The following is a 22314-nucleotide window of genomic DNA, read 5'->3' as shown; positions in this document are numbered from 1 at the left end:
CTGAGTGTAAATATGGCTTGTTCATAGGGGGACTCCGAGCTGTGTCGGCACTGAAACGGCGGCAACACCACCATCCTCGCTTGCGCGCTCTCTTGGCCGTGGGTGGCCCGGACATGGACAGCCGGCTTTTCGCAGAGCCTGTCGAAGGTGTCGAAGGTGCCCGCTCAGCTCTCATGGCAAACTCCGAAAAATGGCTTCGTATGCTGGACTTCGATGGCCTCCTGGTGCACATCAACCGCCCGGAGAGTTTCACTACCTCAGACTACGCAATAAACGAGTTTATCTTTGTAAGTACTCGCAGCTCGCTAGTCGACAGGCAGTCGCGGTCAGTAATTCACTCTATTTACCACCATGGCACCTTTGACAACGTTTTCGTGGAATAGTTTCATTCCTGATAACAGTTATCTAATAGGTTCGGTCACTGAGTGACGTATATTGCCATTCGGGCAAGAGAACTAGTTTTGATGGTGATCGAAAGGAGAGCTTTTATATTTTTGAGCAGAAGACGGAACACATAGAGATCTTCTCAAAAGGCTTTCAGCTGTGCTTGTAGTGACATATCAATTTTCTCGTATATGCAGCTATCACTTCATTACATTGTGCATACCTACACAATAAAGCCAGTATTAACACGTGAGCACGGGAACGTTTGCAATAAAGCCAGGTTTTCGAAGAGTAGAAGCTAAATGTCTGCGATTAAATATTCTCACATCTGTTTCCAAAAAAAACAAAGATGTACAAGTTGAAGATTTGTCATGATCAACTTTGGAATGCCATAACGAATACCATGAAGTGCTCTGGTACCAGTAAGCAGATTGTAAGATTTACATTGTGCATGTAGGAAGCGTGGCTAGAGGTACTGTTGAGCCTCTCAGGTTTCTAATTTAGGATTGTATGGTTATAATGAAGTTCTTTGGACTTAACAACTGAAACTTCGTCAACAAAAGTTCGGGGTTGATGTATCACCTTTTTTCGTTTGGAGCTGCTAATGCAGAGGTCCCTTGTTTTCCTTATGCAACTGCCTCGTTCCAACTATCTAGACAGTCAATGTTACGGCATAAGTACAGTTGCTTTAACTAAGCCTATAAGCAGGTGCCAATGCTTCGAAATTTGTGGCAATGAGCACTCCATGCAAGGAGTCAGCACCTAAACTCAGCAGTTGTGTTCAGTAACTGAAAGCAAGGTCATGTCATTATGCTGAGATTTTGAACACAAGTTTTCGAGAAACCTTTAAACGTAGAGTTTCATGTATTAGTCAATGAGGGTGGAAATTTCGTCTTGTTGGTACGGTAGCATGATAATATATGATAGCGCAGACAAAGAACACGGACAAGAGAAGACATATTTAGGACAACAGAGCGCCAACTTTAACAACAGTTTATTACACGCAGATCCCCCTAGTTTATGTACTCCACCACGCCATACGTCACATGAGCGTGGCTCTCACAACCATGAATTATAACCAAGGCGCTCGAATCAGCACATTACAACACTATTTTTTCCACTTTCTTTCTTTTTCTTTTTTTGTTTTATCTTCCATGGATTGAAAGAGGAAGGACAGGGAGGTTAGTCAGTTCTCAAACTGGCTGGCTACCCTATTTCTCTTCCGTGTGTAACCACAAAACGAACATTGCGAATACATGTAATCCAGTTTCATATTTGTCAACATTACTGATGGACTGCTCACACACGCGTCAACAATGGTTGAAATTCTGGCAGCTTCCATTATCAATCACGTCATCTCGCACTTACTTCTATTCTTAATAACAGTTTCCTTGAACTTGGGTGTGCATATAAATACATGTAATTGCGATAAGCGCTCTATGGTTACGCACGGAAAATAAAAAAGAAAGAAAAAGAAGTAAAAAAGTGTGAAAAAGCCTTGGTTAAATTTCATGGTTGTGAGAGCTATGCACATGTGGCGTATGGCGTGGTGGAGTACGTACACTAGGGTGATATACGTGTAATAAACGCTTGTTGAAAGTTAGCGCTGTGTTGTCTTTATGTGCCTTCTCTTGTCCACGTCCTTTACCTGTGCTACCATATATAATCATTCATATAAGTAGTTCTCTATTGGTAAAAAAAGTTGATTCATTCATATTTTCAACCAAGTGTTTCATTACAGCTGCTAAGGGTAATTTGTCACGCTAGTACCTCTCTACCTTAAGAGCACACGCTCTGGGATTTCGCTTGCCAAGCCATGACGCCATACACCGTGTGAGCCGCTGCCAGAAATATTTCACGTAAAGCTGATGAGTCTCTTTAAAATTGATGATTCTCTAGCTGTTGTCGTTTACAATCGATGGTGCGTCTTTTTGATTGAAATCTCAACACTGTAGTGGTGGTCCGGGCGATTTCTACTACGTGTTCTCACCCATTTCTATCCCTTATTTCTACCCTGATTACTTTTTGCGAACAATTGAACCGCTTTAAGTGCTTTTACAACGATATTGTCAGATTTGGGCCCCACTTGTCTATAAAGAGATTAATCACCAGGAAGCTAGCAATTAGGGGATACAACCATACCTGAGCATTGTTCATCTCACCACTTCAACAGAGCCAGTGGTGAAATTAGAAGAACTAGAGAGAACCATGGAGGAACTTGCCTTTACCGCCTATCGTTTTAGTCTCTTCAGCGTGGAATACAGATAAGTCGACGCCGGTTCATGCGATGCATTTCCGCAGCATGCTTATTGCATCGCAACACAATTAGTATCATGGAAGCCCTAAATCCCCCTATTAAACATCTGGAATTTGCTATTAGTGGCAATAAAGCTAACAGTGTTCTAAAAATTATTCAATGCTTTGCAAGTGGTCGTTCTAAATTTAATAAATTCATACAAACTGGCCTTCACTAAAGCCCACTGTATTTCTCGTGAAGCTTTTGCATGCTCAGTACGTGACAAAACGCCGTGGTGTTCAATGATGACATTGAGCCAGCTCAATAAATGATAAAACGCCAATTTTTTACTCGAACAAAAGCATTACAATATAGTTTCTTCTTCGTATGATCGCTGATTCGAATTCTTTGGAGGTAAGGAGGTAGCACATTCAGCTCTGATGACTTTGTGTTGATATGCCATATGAAGCTTTGAAGATCTTGCACGCTCACTTCCTAACGTTTTTACTTATCTTGTTCCTACACGTACATGTGCGTTCCTTTCATTTGATGGCCATATCTGCAAAATCATTTTCGTGCAAGTTTTTGTGGTTGGTTTTCCTTCTTGTGTAGAGCTATTGCACTGCTTGTGTATTTACTTTTGCAGTGTACGGAAAACTAATCCTACTTCAGCCAAGTTACTCGCTTGCAATGATTCTAAAAATAAATGGATAACTAACAAGATAAATAAATAGATAAATATTGACAAGTATCACTGCATCTGGTTCTAGTTCGATCTTGCTTTCTATTAGAAATGTCATGACATTATTCTTCAATGTCCTGAAGGAATTGTATTCCTAGGCTGCCCAAGGGAGATCACTCTTCAGTGAGGCTGTTTTTATCGGTCTCAGACTTACAATGGTCCATGATGCATGACTTCATAAGGTGGTGCATGGTCAGATTGTGCACACAATTGCCGAGATGAAAGAGCATCTGTTAATATTTCAACTTCTTTCAGCCTGCGTTATTAAACAGTTATCTTTTCTCGTGCAGGAGTTCTATGAGTTCATGAAGAAGAGAGACAAATTTTTCTCCATTGTTCTTCCACCTGAAGAGGACCGTCGGAGCACCTACTTCTCGCCATACTCCTATGCGCAGTGTGTATTTCAATGATCACCAGTTTTCTAACTTCAAAAATTTTTGTTTCGTAACAACGGCCAATAGGTCAATTTTAGTAGAAATCAATGGGAAAATTGATTTGCGCAATATAGTGCCCTAGTCTTGTTTTTACTTTTTCTATAGTAAAGTGCCATCATTCATTATCCAGCCGCGAAAAGTTGAAGTTTCAAGTTTATTGTAACATCATCGAAAACATCAATGTTAATAAGTATTAGAGGAGGAGGTCCCGAAGCAAACGCTGCCAGAGAGACCTCCTAGCGATATTGTATTGCTTTAATACAAGGCGTGCAAGTAGCGAGCCAATAAAACCATAATGAAAACAATAAATTGGAAAAATAAATTATTAAAATATTGCAACAATTAGGAGGCTGAGTGAAGGTCAACCATTTCACGTAGAAAAGTTTAGAGCAAGAAGAAAAAAATGAACGCAGTGCCGTTACTGCCATTCGCTATGTTGGGCACCCTTTCCTTCCAAAACGGGAAGGAAAGGGACAGAACAAAAAAGGTAAGAGTAGAGAAAAATAAGCACTCAATCTGCCTCACGTACGCGCGCGAGCACACATTCATGCCACATGCATTCGACTGAGAAGACTGCCGAGAAAGCCGGGGGTCCAGGGATGTGCACGCTTTAACAAGGGCAAGAAGAACGATGACTTCCAAACTCGCACAGTGTGTCCGCAGGAAGCGCCGCTTGATAGGCCAAACAGATGATCCGAAGACTGGAAGGCGAAAAGGGGCACAGCACAGGAATCGCGGTCGCGAGAGCCAGCTGGGAGGGACTCGATCGCCCTACGAAGTCTCGAAGCAAGAACGATCACGATGTTCTTCCTCATTGGGGTGTCAAAATTCGGTGAGGTTGAGAAAGCGGGCTCAGTTGTCATCGTTCTCCTGAGAACAAGGGCAGGAACCGGTGGTTGTGGAATACGCGCCGTGTCTACGCCACTGTCGAACATTTATTGATCCCGGCAGGCGCCGGCTGAGATGTGGATGAGAGCGAGGTCATCGTAGTTGTAGTGGGGACGACGTGCGCATTCGCTGTGGGACGAGGGGCGGCCACTGATGTCGTGCCGCTGGTACCAGCGAGTGCATCTCAAAAGGAGCGCCCCTTCGTGGTGATGGCGCAGCGGCTAGGATAGCGTGTTCCAGGGCTTGGCGGCGAGTCACAGTGCCGTAATTTGAGGACATGATGACCGCGGTCTTGCGCTGGAGTTGCCAGGACGGTCAACGCAGCTTCGATGCGGGATGCTTCCCGAGAAAGTTTATGCTGTGAGGGTGTGCTGCACATGATCCTGGGGCGTGCTTGTTGCCGCAGCGCAGGCGCCGTTCCTTTCGTGAGCAGGTGGCGTTTGCGTTACCGAAGTGGCCGCAAATTGAGAACTGCAAAGCTCGAGGCTCATGAGGGCGAACAGGGCGCCTTTTCTTATAAAGCAATATATCTGGGTGGACGGGGGCCCCTTCGAAGGTGACGGAGGTGAGGCAGTTGTCTCACCGGTCACTGATCACGAGTGGCACAGGTGATGCAATTTAGCCGGTGAGGTACTCGAATGGGATTGTTCGGTCAACACCAAAAACCACGCCAATGCAGATGTTCCCGTGAGTTTCTTCGCCTGAAGCTGGTTCTCACGGATCGTCTTGACATAGAGTAGGGCGGTCAGATCGGTGGTAGGGTAAGTGTCTACCGCAACCAGGTTGGGCCTGAAATCTTCCGCACAGAGAGGGTGGCTGGGAACTCTAAGAGGAAGGTGGCGATCGTAACCCCCGAGGCAGCCAGGAAGGTGGCCTTCTTCCCAACGGCTGAAAATTTATGATGGCCACACGGTCATTAGAAGAAAGTTCGCCAACGAAGTGGGCACCATCGCGGCGCGAAGGCTTGTTCGGGGCAAGCGCGCATCAGGGCGGGCGCCGCTTGCTTGGTGGCTGCAGTGCTGAAAAATGAAATTAGAAGGTGTTGCTGCCAGGGGAGTATTTCCTAAAAGTAGCCATGGCTATTGCTGGAGAGGAGGAAGCTCCGGTTTGCACCTTCGCTTAACTGTGAGTCGGTGAGAGGGTGGCAGTGTGGTGCCTGCTGACCTTCTGCGGCTAGGTTTTCCTAGAGCATGCTGGCTTGAATTGTGCCTGCTGCTGCTGGGTTGGCACCGATGACGATGCCGAGGCTGCCATGACGGTGTCCTGCTGTGGCGTTGTCTTCCAATTGCCTCTCTGAGGAGCCATTTGTAGCTTTTGAAAGGGTTGCATACTAAAATCCCAGATCGAGTATTGGGGTAAAGACAGGAGTTCGAAAACGTGCGTCCTCCTGAGTTGAAATCTCAACCGGCTTTTCCAACCTTTTCACAACCGCAGGTGCTACTGTCCTTAAGAGTGTTTTAGTGAGCCCCCTCATTACTGCTTCCCATCTTCAATCAGACAGAAGGCTACAAAACTTTGGTATAAACCAAGACCTCAAAATAAAAACACATATGTGGAGACAAGTAAAGCGAACGAGTGACAGTAAAACAAACGCTTGAAGCTGTGATAGCAGAAGAAACTTTCCGTGGAAATTGTCACCGGGCCATGAACTGCGGGGAGCCAGAGCCCGAATTTAGGAGAAACAAACGAAGTCGTTTTGAGAAGGCGCGCTCTCTCGCTCTGGCTGTTTTGTTGTGTCACGTCACTAACCTGCATCACTGTGACAAACAATATTGCTGGCCCAAAGTCCTTCTTATCACGCTTGACAACTGGTGGAGTCGCTTGGTATTCCCAGCAAACGACTCGAACGCCTCCTGCTAGCCGTGTACCTGTAGTCACAAGACCTTCCTACCGGCCAGCCAGAAATTTGTAGGTTTCCCTCCCGAGCATGGACCCCTGCAGAAGACTACTTCAACTGCTCCACCTCAGAGTGGTACAGAAAATACTCCGACAAATAATTACACGCTTCAGAAGCCACAATTTCCAAGGGTGTTCTGTGGCTCCATTTTAAAGAATGCCATGAACTGGCTACCTCATTTTGAACGCGTTGCTGCTTTCAACGAGTGCTCCAACAAGCTGCGCTTTGTATATTCAGCATTGAGGATGGCGCTCGTACTTGGTACGAGAACCGGGAACCCTTCTAATCGTGAACAGTGGTTTGTCGTCATCTGCTGGAAAGGTGCGCCGAGCCCAACCGCCATGAACGATCACAGCGGGTCATTCAGTCACAAGTTGTAATGCAGAACAAAAACGTGCAGATGTACACGGAGCACAAGGCAAGCTTCTTCCGTCACGCTGACCCAGGTATGGCAGAAGAAAACAAAATGCGGAATCTATCGCGAAGAGTTAAAGGGCAGCTCTTTGCTGCTCTTGTCTGAAGTCGCCCAAACACTGCGGCGGAGTTTTTAACTGAAGCCACAGCCATGGCATGCTTGCAGCAGTGGTCGGCTATGTATGACAGCCATGTCAATGCCGCTTCGCCGTAGGGCCAGATTGGAGTTGCGGGCAGTAACGTCAAACTCGAAGCTCTCTGTGACCTCATCAGGTCATGGGTACGCAACGACCTGCAAAGGATTCACTGCTGTCTCCATCTACTGCAGGATCATCTCCAGCCTCAGCAGGAGCGAAAAGCAGCAGGCTGCACAGGTACTGCTTTCCAGTGATGCTTCCCCGACGGTACTGACGGAGTCTCGGCGTGCACCACATGCCGAAGCCGCGAGTCGTTACGCTGCTCCTGACACATACGCAGAAGCTGTGAGCCGTAACGCTCCTTCACACAACTTAGCACGTGCTACGCCTCACGATTCACTTCTATCAATCCAACCGTTCCAGGATTTAGTTAATCAGCAGCTGCTCCCGAAGAAAATGAACGTATGACGCGCACCGGACAGGCGGCCGTTGTGCTACCACTGCGGCGGAGCCTTGCATCTATACGGCGAATGTTAGTACCGCTGCCCTGGATTTCTGGGTTTCGCTGCCGACTCGTGCAGGCCAAGACTTATTAAAATACCCAAAGAGACCGAGGAATACCTGTCCCAGCAGCGCATGCCACATGTCCTAACAGCGCATGCCACTGCCCCCGCGGTGACAGTCTCAATTATGCACCATGTCCAACAAAGTCTTCTTCAAGTGTCCCCAACTACCCAGAGGCAGTGTCAGTGCGGTGGCTTAGCACTAGGCGGGGAAACTAACCAAAGCGACCTTTGGTGGCGAGGCTGCTGATAAACAACTCGAGCAAGGACTCCCATCAACGCGAGTGCGTACCAGCCATGATTCGACGACAGCTTCCGAATCATAAAGCCGACTTTGTCTGGAAACGCCTGTAGTGCTCTATGTCTTCCACAATGCTAGTGCTTTACTATACACAGGGGCTGATTATTCCATCATAAGCAGCAATCTGGCGACGCATCTCAAGAAAATTGCTACGCCGTGGTACAGAACACAAATATGTACAGCCGGCACGCACGTCGTCACCCCGCTCAGTATGTCCACGACTAGAGTCAGCGTTCGCGGACGCACATTTCTCTGCAGCTGCCTTGTACAACCTGAATTCTCCCGAGACCTCACCCTAGCCATCTACTTTTTACGTGAATACGGTGCTACAATTGACCTCTGAGAGCACACCGTGACGTTCTCGACACATAGAGCAGCAGAAAAACTTGATGGCAGCCATCTCAGCACGTTTCGCGTTTCGGCCGACCTAATCATGTCGCCCACGCGTTTAAGCGTCTATTGATGTCCTGTGTGACGAGCTACGTGAGGGTGAGGCAGTCGCCGAAGGCAACTTGGCACTTTTGTTCAAAATAGCTATATGCGCTGCCGGCAGCCACATTACGTTTCACGACAGACGTACTAAGCTGGTTGTGACAAATTTCAGCAATGAGCAGCGGCTCCTTTTTGTCGCACCGCCATTACTTTCACCTACTCCATCGAAGACGTTACTGCATCTTTTGCCGTCACATAAATGAACAGCAGGCTACCATCGACACCGAAAGGCGTTTCTACAGCTATTTCAATGGTTTACATCAATTCGAGCCTCACGGAGAAAAAATGCGCAGTGCTCCAGCAACTGTTGCTCAAATTGCAAGAGTGTTTTGCTGCTTCCTCAAAGGTGCATCAAACGCTCCTTACGAAACACCCGATTATTACGTGCACCGACGCATCGCTCACAAAGCAACAACCCTACCGAGTTTAGGCTAAGGACGTGAGGCGATCAATGTTGAAGTTGAAGAAATGCTCCAGTATGATGTTATAGAGTCGTCAAATAGTCTGCTGGCATCGCCAAACGTTATTGTAAAAAAAAGGAGGGAACGTTGCCATTCTGCGTGGACTACAGAATGGTGAACGGCGTGATGAAAAAAGACTATCCTCCGCCATGCATGAACGAGTCACTAGACAGACAACGATGGGCAAGATAGTTTTCATCAATAGGTTTGAAAAGTGGATACTGGCAGATTGAGTTTGATGGAAAAGACCAAGAAAAAACTGCTTTTGTTACACCGGATGGCATATATGTATTCAAGGCAGTGCCCTTCAGCCTGTGTTTCCTACCAGCGACGTTTCAAAGTACGATGGACAATATTCTTTCCAGTATGAAGCGGAAGACCTTCCTACCTGTTTCTTTACCATGCGAAAATGGTTGTTTTTGATATTTTATTTATTTTATTCATCATCATCGTCATCATCATCAGCCTGACTACGTCCACTGCAGGACAAAGGCCTCTCCCATGTTCCGCCAGTTAACCCGGTCCTGTGCTTGCTGCTGCCAATTTATACCCGCAAACTTCTTAATCTCATCTGCCCACCTAACCTTCTGTCTCCCCCTAACCCGATTCCCTTCTCTGGGAATCCAGTCAGTTGCCCTTAATGACCAGCGGTTATCCTGTCTACGCGCTACATGCCCTGCCCATGTCCATTTCTTCATCTTGATTTCAGCTATGATATCCTTAACCCCTGTTTGTTCCCTAATCCACTCTGCTCTCTTCTTGTCTCTTAAGGTTACACCTACCATTTTTCTTTCCATTGCTCGCTGCGTCGTCCTCAATTTAAGCTGAACCCTCTTTGTAAGTCTCCAGGTTTCTGCTCCGTAGCTAAGTACCGGCAAGATACAGCTGTTATATACCTTCCTCTTGAGGGATAGTGGCAATCTACCTGTCATAATTTGAGAGTGCTTGCCGAATGTGCTCCACCCCATTCTTATTCTTCTAGTTACTTCAATCTCGTGGTTCGGCTCTGCGGTTATTACCTGCCCTAAGTAGACATAGTCTTTTACAACTTTAAGTGCACTATTACCTATCTCAAAGCGCTGCTCCTTGCCGAGGTTGTTGTACATTACTTTCGTTTTCTGCAGAATAATTTTAAGACCCACCTTTCTGCTCTCCTTGTCTAACTCCGTAATCATGAGTTGCAATTCGTCCCCCGAGTTACTCAGCAATGCAATGTCATCGGCGAAGCGCAGGTTACTAAGGTATTCTCCATTGACTCTTATCCCTAACTGCTCCCATTCTAGGCTTCTGAAAACCTCGTGTAAGCACGCGGTAAATAGCATTGGGGAAATTGTGTCCCCCTGCCTTACACCCTTCTTGATTGGTATTCTGTTGCTTTCTTTATGAAGCACTATGGTAGCAGTTGACCCCCTGTAGATTTCTTCCAGAATGTTTATATATACTTCATCTACGCCCTGATTCCGCAGTGTTTGCATGACGGCTGATATTTCTACTGAATCAAACGCCTTCTCGTAATCTATGAAGGCTATGTATAGTGGTTGATTATACTCTGATCATTTCTCTATTACCTGATTGATAGTATGAATGTGGTCAATTGTTGAGTAGCCTGTTCGAAATCCTGCTTGTTCCTTTGGTTGATTGAATTCTAATGTTTTCTTTACTCTGTTAGCAATTACCTTTGTAAATAGCTTGTATACTACAGAGAGCAAGCTGATCGGCCTGTAATTCTTCAAGTCCTTGTCATCTCCTTTCTTATGTATTAAGATGATCCTATGATTAAGATTTATTTTATTATTTATTTACAAAATACTGTCAACCCTCCTTGAGGGTTATTACAGGAGTGGAAATGATACAAACTCTTTACAAGCAAGGCAATGCAGTGGCAATACAAGAAGAGTACGTAAGAAACGAGCACACGAGTAATGACATCATGACGTACCAGCGTCGCGATCATGGTAATAACTTATGCATACCTCAGGAAGTTCGTTTCGGCCAGTACGCATTACAGTATACCAATGTTTCTACAAGTAAATATTCTTTCCAAAATTATATGTTGTAGAGCATTAAAATTATTTGGACTGGATAAAACGGTTAAATGTGCGAAATTTTTGGTGAGCCGCTGGTAAACAATGCAATAAAAACACTATACCTAGAAAAATTTTTAAAGCAAACAAAATTCTGAATATAGCTTTAGTTCATAAATGACTGAGGAAAAGTATGAAAAATAATATTTCTTGTACAAATTGTTTCTCTTCACACAAAGAAAGTCAGAACCGATGTGCTGCTTTGTTGCTCATGCCGTCTGGTGAAACATTGCATGGTTTTTCGTGAGGCGCAAGTGCACTCGTACCCTTCTGCGAGTAAATTTGTCTTGTCTTGCCTTAGGAGTCCCTTGGTCTTCCAATATAGATGAATATACGGGATGTGAAAATTCTCAATAAATGAGATGTCCAATGAACTTTGCTATTTTATCTAGCGCTACCTCTTTCCATGAGCCGCCTCACACCGCATATGTTGTCATTCCAATATATGAATCTCAACATATTTTTTTGCGCTTTCGCGCATATCGTATTGAAAAGGGTAATATAGCACGTAGTTGTAAAACGTTTCGCAATGCTCCGTAGTCAGGGCTAAGATGTGCTCCGAGGGCCTTTTTTTCGTTAGAAGAAGCTCTGCAGCAGGCGCCAGCACAACGTACCCTTCGAAGTGTGAACCACGCACGTAACCAGACTAGCTATAAGATCATGCACAAAGGTCAGAAGCTATGCGCATTCGCGGCGGAGGAGACATCTTGAGGATGGAAACAAAACAAACTCATGAACAGCTGCGAATGTCTCAGGCTGGTGCAAAAAGGCGTGTCTATAAAACTTGAATGTTACGTGTGGTCATCCTCGAATACTAAGCTCGTCCTTACTCGGTTCAAATGAAGTTGCAAGACAGTTTCAAACTGCGCTTGTGTTTCGCAGCGCAAGTGCAGATCCATGCGCGGCGCGTGACAGTGACGTCACAAGAGCGACTAGTGACACTAGATGCGACCCTGTTTCGGATATAGAAACGAAAGCAAGGTTATAAACGGTCAGAGAAGGCCACCTCGACAGTTGAAAGACGCGACGGAACTTCCTAAATTGTTTTGTAGAACAAATTTTTCCAGATTTCTAGGAACACGTCTCTATTGAATCACTGGCATAAACTACTGGCAATTATTATTGCTCAGAATGCTCAAATTGCTAACATGATATATATATTCAATACTTGGCTTGCAAAGGTTCTTTTCATTACAGAACTTTGATGTTTCTGTTGAATAATTACGGGGGGCACACACTACTGTCAAGTTCACCAGTGTAGTGCACTTTTTCATTAATAAAAGCCTATTGGTCCGTTCAAAAGTCTTTTTAGAAACAAGGTTGTCAAAAGGAGCTAATTCAAATTGATTCTGAAAGTTGAGTGACTGTACTAACTACTAGAAAGCGCTGAATGCACGATAAACAAAATTTAACGTGCCGAAATTGATTATACAAAAGCGGCCATCAACGGTGATTGACTTGAATGGGCAATGTAACGAAAGACCTAGTGTATCTTGATGACTTCGTCGTGTTTTCGATCTCTTTCTAAGAACACTTGACGCGTCTGCCGGCTGTTCTGAAGGCGCTCCAGTTTGCGATTCTAACGCTGGAGCCAGAAAAATGCCACTTCGGCTATAAAAAATAACGTTTTGGGCCATCTTGTGAGCGCAGACAGTGTTACACCTGACTCCGACACGACAACTACCGTAGACTTCTTTCCAGTTCCCCGTGACGAAACGGCGGTTCGTCACTTCCTCGGCCTTTGCCCCTTCTATCGTTGCTTGATCAAAACTTAATTTAGAACTGCGGAGCCTCTGATTAGTCTCACAACGTATTATGGGTTTGGAAGGGAAAACAGAATGTGGAATTTATTGATTTACGTGAGCATCCCCAGTGAGGCACCCCCAGTTCTTGCTCACTTAGACGAGCATGCTGCCCACGAAGTTCACACCGACGTGAGCGATATAGGTCTCGGCGCCGTGCTTGTCCAACATCAAGAAGACACCGAGCGAGTAATCGCTCACGCCATCCATACCCTGTCTCATGCCGAGATGAACTTTTCAACCTCGGATAAGAAGTGCCCCGCCCTTTGAAATTCATGCCTCACCTCTATAATCGCCACATCAAAGTAGTGACCGATCACCATTTATTGTGCTGGTTAGCTAACTTACGAAACCCTGCTCGGCACCCGGCAGGATGTAGTCTTCGTTTGCAAGAATGGGACTTACGATCATCTTTATGACAGGCTGCAAGGACGAAGATACCAACCAATTTGTTGTACCGTGCACTTACTGGAGTTCATTATCCCGACAAAGAGAATGTTAGCGCCTTTCTCAGTGTCTTCACTGCAACTGATTTGACCGTACGACAACACGATGACATCGAGATTCGCACAATCATTAACAATCTGGAAGGACGCACCACACCTGTACCCCGACACCTTTCTCGCAATCTCTATTCATTCGGCTTACGAAATGAGGTCTTTTACAAAACAAACTTGAATGACCATGGGTAAGCGTACCTACTTGTGCTCCCTTCTTACATATGACACAAAATTATTCTAGCCTGTGACGAGAAGCCCAGATCTGGTCATTTAGGGCGCTATGCAGGATCGGTCGAGTTTTGCGAAACTCGAGATTTTTTTGAGCTCTGGTGACACCCCCTTTCAAATGAGCCAACAGTACGAAAAGTTCAGATGCACCGATCAGCACGCTGCGTTTTATTGCTTACAATGTAACCAATCATTGCGTAGGGGATGGTCGACTAAGTTGGGTGGTGTTTTCAAAACGGATGCATCTTCTTTCATTTGTTTCTCGTTCCACTGAGTGCAGAAGTGCACCCATAAAACAAAAGCATTATAAACATTTCGTGATGGTATTTTTTAGAGCAACGGGGTGTTTATTACAATTTTGAGTCTTTTATTGCCTGCACTGAATTTCTTTGAAAATAACCAGCACGGTGACCTCTGAGATCAGTACCTGCCAAGCGTCTCACAACTTCGCAACCACAGCTCAACCCAAGGCCACTTGCTAATTCACACGGCTAGCCTCTACATTCTAGCATGCTCCTCGGTCGCTTCGCGTCGTCTTTGTTGTCATCGCCAGCTAGCACCAGAGCACGTGTGGCTGGCTAATTAGCTATATTAAGGGTCAAGTTACTGAAGCCATAGGTCTGTCCCTTCTAGTTTGTTTGACGTGACCACCTAGTAAATCACTCCCTCACCATCTTGGACGGACGGAAAATGAACGGACAGATAAAGAGACAGACAGAAAAACAGACATACATGCAGAACGACAGACGATTAACAGTTTATACCAATGAACCCTCCGAAGTTTTACCTCACTCATCATCATTCACTTCATCAATATGCTGTGATTTTTTTGGATGGTTGGTATACCTAAAAGGTCATGCCTGGACATGCTATGACCAAGCTAATTAAGTGAAATCATGGTAAGGCTGAGGTAGTTACACCACATCTTAAGCAGACTATGCTATTGAAGTTATGTAAACCTGGAACGGGGCCTAATAAATTGCGCTAATTCATGAACTAACTAAACTATGGTAATTTACGCGACGTTAATCGTGAGAATGCTAAGACCATGTTAATTAGCCGTTATTAATATGATGACAATTAGTATTCTGCTAAGCCAAATTACGTTTAATAGTTTGATACTAATCTTGTCATCGGTGCTTGTGCCAGAGATAATTGCCTTTTAATTAAAACCTTATCAGTGAAGACAAGACAGCTTAGTGTAATGGTCGGTAAGCCCCAGCTGATTAGTACAATCGAAAATAAGACAGAATATATGTGGTCTTTACTTCGTAGGCGGCCACGCAGATAAGTAGACAACCAACTTAAAAAGCTGCGACACGCTATAGATTATCGCAAACTCCTCTATGACTGCAGCCTTGCACAAGTAGCGTGAACTCACCCAAAGTTTTTTTATGTGCAAAGAAGCTCCCGCTTAGCGTTCACCGGATCAAGCTCTTGATAGTCACCCTGAAACCATCACAATCACGAGTTGAACTCCGGCGTCCTCAGAGTCAACGAATTTGTATCCGAGTTCAGGAATCCATGGGCATAGCGCTTCGTTTTCCAAGATAACTGCCAGATAGCACTCTTGTCTCAAGTGTGACGGAACTCGATGCGCTCGTTCGCCTCTGCTGCACGTTTGAGGCACTCTAATGCAGCGCCTCCAGAATACCATTCACCAATTTTCTTGCGCAGAACATCGAATAAACGTTTTGGGCACTCTATAGGCGCAAGACTATCGTAGTTACACGACCTTTGCAGTGGAACGTGCTGAAACAGGGCCCATTTTTTTTCACTATCTCTTGTTGATGAATGGTCTTGGAAAGGGCGCAAGGTAGCAGACATCTTGAATAATTGGACGACTAAACAAAAGTGTAGCACTGAATCCTTATCAAAAAAACAAAATGAAAATTGGCAAATCCGACGTACAGTGCGAATCGATTATATGCGAAGCACGAATGAGAAATGTTCATATGTCACGTTAAAACCAGCGCGTTAAGAAGTGGAGGTAAAAGGTGCCGTATATGGCTTCCGTATCATGATTATCATGCTTGGATGTGTCGTTTGCCTTCGTCATATATTCACGTCACGTGATACCAAATTTAGTATATGTGAAGCTAGCGAAACGAACGCGCACACGCCATGAGCGTGATATGTTGTCATGTTCTTACATGACGCGCGTGTCATGATTATCACGTTTGCACCAGTCATATAATTCGTCATCCACTCACGTAACGTAACACCGTGATTGGTATATGTGGAGCAAGCAAAACGGCCACGAGCGCATCATGAAGGGCCCCTTATAATCCAGTGTAGCGTGATGCGCACGCTCGCTGGGTACGGCGACGCTACGTTAGCAACACGCGAGCACTCTATAGTACGTGCGCCAGGCGTGACCAGCGTCTGTCGGCGCGGTCCGATGACAACCGACGCGAAATTAGACATGCTGCATTTCGCACCGATGCGCTACCCAGACAACACTGCGTCTCACTTTTTTCGTGATGGAGGAACGTCGGACACGCTGAAACGCGCATGCCTCAAAGCACCACAGCGCGGTACGTGCCTGCGACTATGTGGCAGGACCAGCGCCTGGCGTGGCAACGTCAGCATGACGCGACGAATTGAACGCCGGCGAGCACGCGCACCGCGTTATGTCGAAGTTTATTGGGGTCTTAACTGTGGCGTGTAGTCATGTTCTCACATGACACCCATCTCAGGATTATCATTCTTACACCAGTCACATACCTTCGTCATCCACTGGCCTCATGTAATACCAAGTTTCGCATATGTGAAGCTAGCGAAACGGTCACGAGCGCAACATCAGTGTGGCATGTAGTCATGTTTTTACATGGCACACATGTCGGCATTATCAGGTTTCGATGTGTCAATTACCTATGTCGTCTGTTTGGGTCACGTGATGCCGACTTTAGTACATCTCAAGCTAGCGAAACAGCCACGAGCGCATTATGAGCGTAGCGTGTATTCATGTTGTTACGTGACACGCATCTCCTGATTATAATATTTGCACCAGTCACCTACCCTTGTCATCCAATCACGTATCGTAATACCAAACTTGGTGTGTGTGACGGTAACGAAACGGCCGTGAGCGCATCTTTAGCACGGCATGTAGTCTTGTTGATACATGGCACGGATCATGATTTTCATGTTAGGGTCTGTCGCTTGTTTTCGCCATGCAATCATGCTATACCATGCCAGTTTTGCAACATGCCATTAGAACGAAACCAGCGCAAGAGCTGCAGATCCATGAAATGTAAACTATAAGATACATTGCATACATATCATGATTTTAGAATTATGACTAATCAAATATGTTTTTCATGCAATCATGTTATGCCATACCAAGTTTGGGGTTGATATCATTATCGAAATGGCCAAGAGAGCAAATTTTCGTAGGTGTCTAGATAGATAGATAGATAGATAGATAGATAGATAGATAGATAGATAGATAGATAGATAGACAGACAGATAGACAGACAGATAGATAGATAGATAGATAGATAGATAGATAGATAATTTTTATTTATTTATCACGTTAAGTTTTATTGGTGCAAGGGCATCTAAGGCCAAAGAGTGCCAGTACAAGTGTTGTTTCATTTCGGTTATTGGTTTAAAAATTAAAAGAAATGATTAAAACATGATTAAAAATAACAAATATCTACGACCCAATTAAAACGCAGTACATTTAAAAGAATGTCACTTTGTTTAAAAAAGGAATGTCACTTTGCTAAAACCTTCATTTTGTTGGCTGAAGTCTGTGCTGATAAATTAGTCTGCAAGGCCCAAGACCCTCGCAGCTGAAGTCCTTGCCTGAGCAAGAACTGCGAAGGCTCAGGCATACTTTTTATGCACCAGGGGGTACCTCACCCTTGAGGCGCAGCCTGGTGCCTAGGATGGAATGATATCATTGTTAAAAATTTCACTTTCCCAAGATAATGAAGAAGTCTCTTAAGGTCAACCACTGCATCAAGTGATAAAAAACAGCACTGGATGAAGTGGGATATGATATCGATAGAGCTCCCTGAAATGGGTCAGTCGTGCTTGGTGAAGCACAGGACATTGTATGAGGACATGCACAACGGTTAGACTCTCTCCTCAGTATATACATGTAGGTGGATCAGTGCCTGTCAAAAGGTGTTTATGTGTGGCATAAGTGTGGCCTATTCTGAGTCGTGTTAGAGCGACTTCGGCGAACCTGTTGAGTTTTTGGGGGATAACTTTTCTCAGCTGGGGTTTTACAAGATGGAGTTTGTTGTCGACTTCTCTGTCCCATTCAGCTTGCCAGTGGTTGCGTAGACCTCTACGTACAACAGGTTTTAGGTCTACACCCGGAACAGAGGTTATATTTATGGTTTGCCGACCAGCGGCTTCTCGTGCATTCTTGTCCACTATTTCATTGCCCGCAATTCCAGAATGACCTGGAACCCAGCAAATAACAATAGCAAGTTTTAAGTTGTAGGCTGCATAGATTTCATTAAGGAGCTTGTTGAAAGTAGGGTTCTTGCTGTACTTGCCACAAGACAGGGCCCTGACAACACTTAAAGAATCTGTGTACACTATAGACTTTTGTATCTTGTGTTGTTTAATGTTTTGTATAATAAGCAGGATACCATAGGCTTCCGCTGTGAAAATGCTGGTATGTGTATGCATGGTTCTGGTGTCCGAGAACTTTTGTCCATAGGCTGCACAAGATACAGATGTTTGAGATTTTGAGCCATCAGAGAAGAACGCGGTTGAACGATATTTGTGTTCAAGGGCCAAGAAATGTTGCTCAATAAGTGCACTTGGACAATTTTCCTTTATGATGTCTTTGAAAGACCAGTCACAAGTGACTGGGCATTGCTGCCAGGGAGGGATGTGTTCGACATGGTCACTTTCCTCCAAGTCATTGAAGAAAATTGCAAGTTTTTCTACTGCAGGTCTTATTGCCAATGGAAACGGTGGGGCGATAGAAGGACGGTTTAGGTATAACTGGGTAGTAGACACATCGTTCATAAGTGTTTCACATGGGTGCTGCTTCAGAGACATGATCTTAACTGCATAGTTGACTCCTAGATACGTGCGCTGATAGTCTAGTGGCCACTAATCTGACTCTGCATAAAGGCTATGAATAGGGCTTGTACGGAAGGCACTAAGTGCCAGCCGGATACCTAGGTGGTATACAGGGTCCAACATTTTCAGTGCTCTCCTTGAAGCTGACTGATATACTATGCATCCATAGTCTATGCGTGACAGAACCAGGCTTCGAAACAGAGATATGAGACAGTGCCTGTCTGTCCCCCACGACTGATGCGATAAAATCTTTAAAAGGTTCATGGTCTTGAGACATTTTAACTTCAGCTGTTTTTTGTGCTGGATGAAGGTGAGTTTGGAATCAAAAATTACACCGAGGAATTTTTGTTCTTTCGCGATGACTATGTTTTGTCCATTCATTAGTATGCAGGGGTCAGGATGCACACCTCGTCGTCTCGAGAACAGCACACTAGTAGTCTTGTCAGTGTTAAACTTAAAACCATTCTCGTCAGCCCATTTTGCAAGTTGGTTAACACCTAACTGTATCTGGCGTTCGCATACAGTCAAGTTACACGATTTGAAACTAATTTGAATGTCGTCCACGTATAGAGAGTACGATATCGCAGGTTGAATAACAGAGCGAAGAGAGTTCATTTTAACTATAAATAGTGTGCAGCTTAATACTCCTCCCTGCGGCACTCCATTTTCTTGAATAAATGTGCGCGATAACACAGTACCTATTCTTACACGGAACTTCCTTTCAGACAGGTAATCTTTTAAGATGGTAATCAACCTGCCACATATACCGAAAGACGGTAGATCTTGCAAGATTCCTTATCGCCAGGCAGTATCATATGCCTTCTCAAGATCGAAGAATACAGACAGACAGTATTGATTGTGTACAAACGCGTCACGTATATACGACTCGAGGAGGACAAGATTGTCGGTTGTGGATCTAGCTGTACGGAAACCAGACTGGCACGGGTCCAACATGTCATTGTATTCCAAGTAATAGACCAAGCGGCGGTTAATCATTTTTTCAAGTACTTTGAGTAGGCAGCTTGTGAGGGCGATAGGCCTGTAACTATTTACCGAAGAGGGATCTTTGCCCTGTTTAAGGATTGGTAGAACTATTGCCTCTTTCCAAGCAGAGGGTATTTTGCCGGTACTGAAAATCTTGTTGTAAACTGCTAAAAGGCTGTTCAGGGTTTCATCAGGGAGATTATGTAATACCCTCTTCTAGAGGGCCTTTAGGGGTAACCTGAATAAATAAATAAATTTGTGATCATTTCATAAGTAATCGTATCAGAACCAGGAGCAGAACATCTACAGGAACCAAGGGCGAGCTTCAGTTCGTATACTGTTATTGGTTTATTCTATCCGTCTGATCGAGCCTTGTTCCGGCACAGAGGTACACTTTCAGCTATGCTTTTGTGGCGTAAAAACTTAGCGGTATAGTTTTCTGAGCTTGACATTTTCTCGAAGTGTTCGCCAAGAGCGTTTGCCTGTTCTTCTATTGTATCACCGCAGTCATTCACCAAAGGGAAGGGATTTGGACCTTGTCCTTTAAGTTTATGCACCCTATTATAAACCTTGCTGACGTCTGTGTAGGAGTTTATTGAGGATATATAGCGTGTCCAGCTTTCCCGTTTGGCTATACGGCGAACACGCCTTCCATTCGCTTTGCAACTTTTAAAGGTTATCAAGTTTTCTGCTGTTGGGTAGCGAGAAAAAACCCTCCATGCTTTGTTTTCCCGGCTTTTAGCAATTTCACACTCCCGATTCCACCATGGCTTTGCGTTAACCTTATCATTCATGGACTGCGGTATGCACTTTTTTGCACAAGTAAGAACATATTCCGAAATATAGTTGGCCATCTCTTCTACTTACAAATTATCTACCTCTTCGAGGTGTAGTGTACATAGCTCTCTGAATTTCACCCAGTTTGCAACATGAAAGTTCCACTTTTTGGGATAAGACGGCCGGTCATCCCGTTGTTTTGTAACTAAAAGAGTTGGAAAATGGTCACTTACATATAGATTATTAATAACTTTCCAATCTAAGCAGGGTAGGAGTGACGGTGACCCAATGGCTAAATCTATGCATGAATAAGTATTGTGTGTGGTACTGAAGTATGTTGGCTCTGCCTTATTGAGCAGACAGGCTCCAGATGCGAGAAGAAAGTTTTCTATTGCACGACCTCTCGCATCACATTTGATATCAACCCATAGCAAACTGTGAGCATTAAAATCTCCAATTAACACATATGGTTCTGGAAGCTGATGAATAAGCTTTTCGAACTCTGTTTTATTGAATGGTTCGTCAGGGGCTATGTAGATCGAGCAGATAGATATAGGACGGTTGAATAGAATAGCGCGAACAGCCACAGCCTCAAGAGAGCTTTGTAGCACAATGTGCTGGCATGCTACGCTTCTTTGTGCAATGATGGCCACACCTCCAGAAGAGAAATTGCCACCATTTCGATCTTTACGAAAAACCACATATTGATTTAAGGAATTCACATGAGTCGACTTTAAATGAGTTTCTTGAACACAAAACACTTTTGGCTGACAGTCATTAAGCAAATCTTTGATATCATCTAGGTTATTAAATAGGCCTCTGGCATTCCACTGTAGTATTTGTGTGTCCATTTTAGGTGTGTTTTGTGTTGTGTGCTCAAGGATGGAAAGTAAGCTCACGGACCCTTTCCAGGGGCCGTGACACGAGATTTTTCTTTTTTGGATTGGTCGACAGAGTCGCGCCGATCCTAAGGCGCTGGCTGCGCCTTCACGCTCGGTGTTGTGTCCATTGCCTCTTGCGAGGCGCTGGACACGCGCTCTTGCGAGCGCTGCATTTGTTCTGAGGGCCTCGCCTCAAAGGACGAGACCTTCGCGGCCCCCAGCCCGGGGGTTGGTGGGTCTTTCTTGGATGGCGGAGCAGCACATGCTGCAACCGCCGAGGGGGCGGAAGGCGTTACCACTGGCTCACTACGCGTGTGCCAGACAGGCGCCGGGGGCCGTCGTGGCGCTGCCCCCTGACGCGTCACTTCGGCAAAGCTGGTTTCTGGTAGACAACACATGTTTTCTTGCCTCCCTAAATGAAATGTTCTGTTTCACTTTAATTGTTATAATTTCCTTTTCTTTTTTCCAGCATGGGCATGACCGTGAGTATGCGGCATGCTCCTCATTACAGTTCGCACAGTGAGGAGAGTTTTCACAGGCATCATATATGTGGTCTTCAGCACTGCATTTTGCGCAAGTTAGGCGGCCTCGGCAGTTCTGCGAACTGTGGCCGAACCGCTGGCATTCGAAACATCATAGAGGGTTTGGAATGTAAGGCCTCACTCGAAGCTTGATGTACCTTGCCTCAACGGAATCGGGCAGTACACTTGAATTAAATGTAAGTATTAGGTGCTTAGTCTAGACTTCTTTGCCATCACGTCTCATCCTAATTCGTTTCACGTTGATGACATTCTGTTCGCTGAAACCCTCCAGGAGTTCAGCCTCAGTCAGCCCTAACAGGTCATCATCTGAAACAACATCACGGGTGGTGTTCATGGTTCGGTGTGGGGTTACTATGATTTTGGTATCTCCAAATTTCACTAGATTAGGCAGTTTCTCATATTGTTTCTGGTCGCGGAGCTCCAACAGGAGGTCACCACTTGCCATTCTCGATGCTTTATATCCTGGGCCAAAGATTTCTGTCAAAGACTTCGAAACAAGAAAAGGTGAAATTGTT

The 22314-nt window shown here is 45.0% G+C and overlaps 1 protein-coding gene across 1 annotated transcript in view; it reads left to right on the top strand.

Annotated features, from left to right (window-relative positions):
- The first annotated feature begins 3658 nt into the window (after positions 1–3658).
- LOC142817619 (uncharacterized) overlaps positions 3659–22314 on the top strand; it is a 205072-nt gene continuing 186416 nt past the window's right edge. The window contains exon 1 of the mRNA XM_075894674.1: positions 3659–3756. Within this exon, the coding sequence (XP_075750789.1) occupies positions 3668–3756 (89 nt within the window). The 5' untranslated portion in view covers positions 3659–3667. The remainder of the gene's footprint in view (positions 3757–22314) is intronic.

This window comes from Rhipicephalus microplus, chromosome 5 (genome assembly GCF_043290135.1).
Source record: "Rhipicephalus microplus isolate Deutch F79 chromosome 5, USDA_Rmic, whole genome shotgun sequence".
Lineage (NCBI taxonomy): Eukaryota > Metazoa > Arthropoda > Arachnida > Ixodida > Ixodidae > Rhipicephalus > Rhipicephalus microplus.
This window is presented reverse-complemented; position numbering and strand designations above follow the sequence as displayed.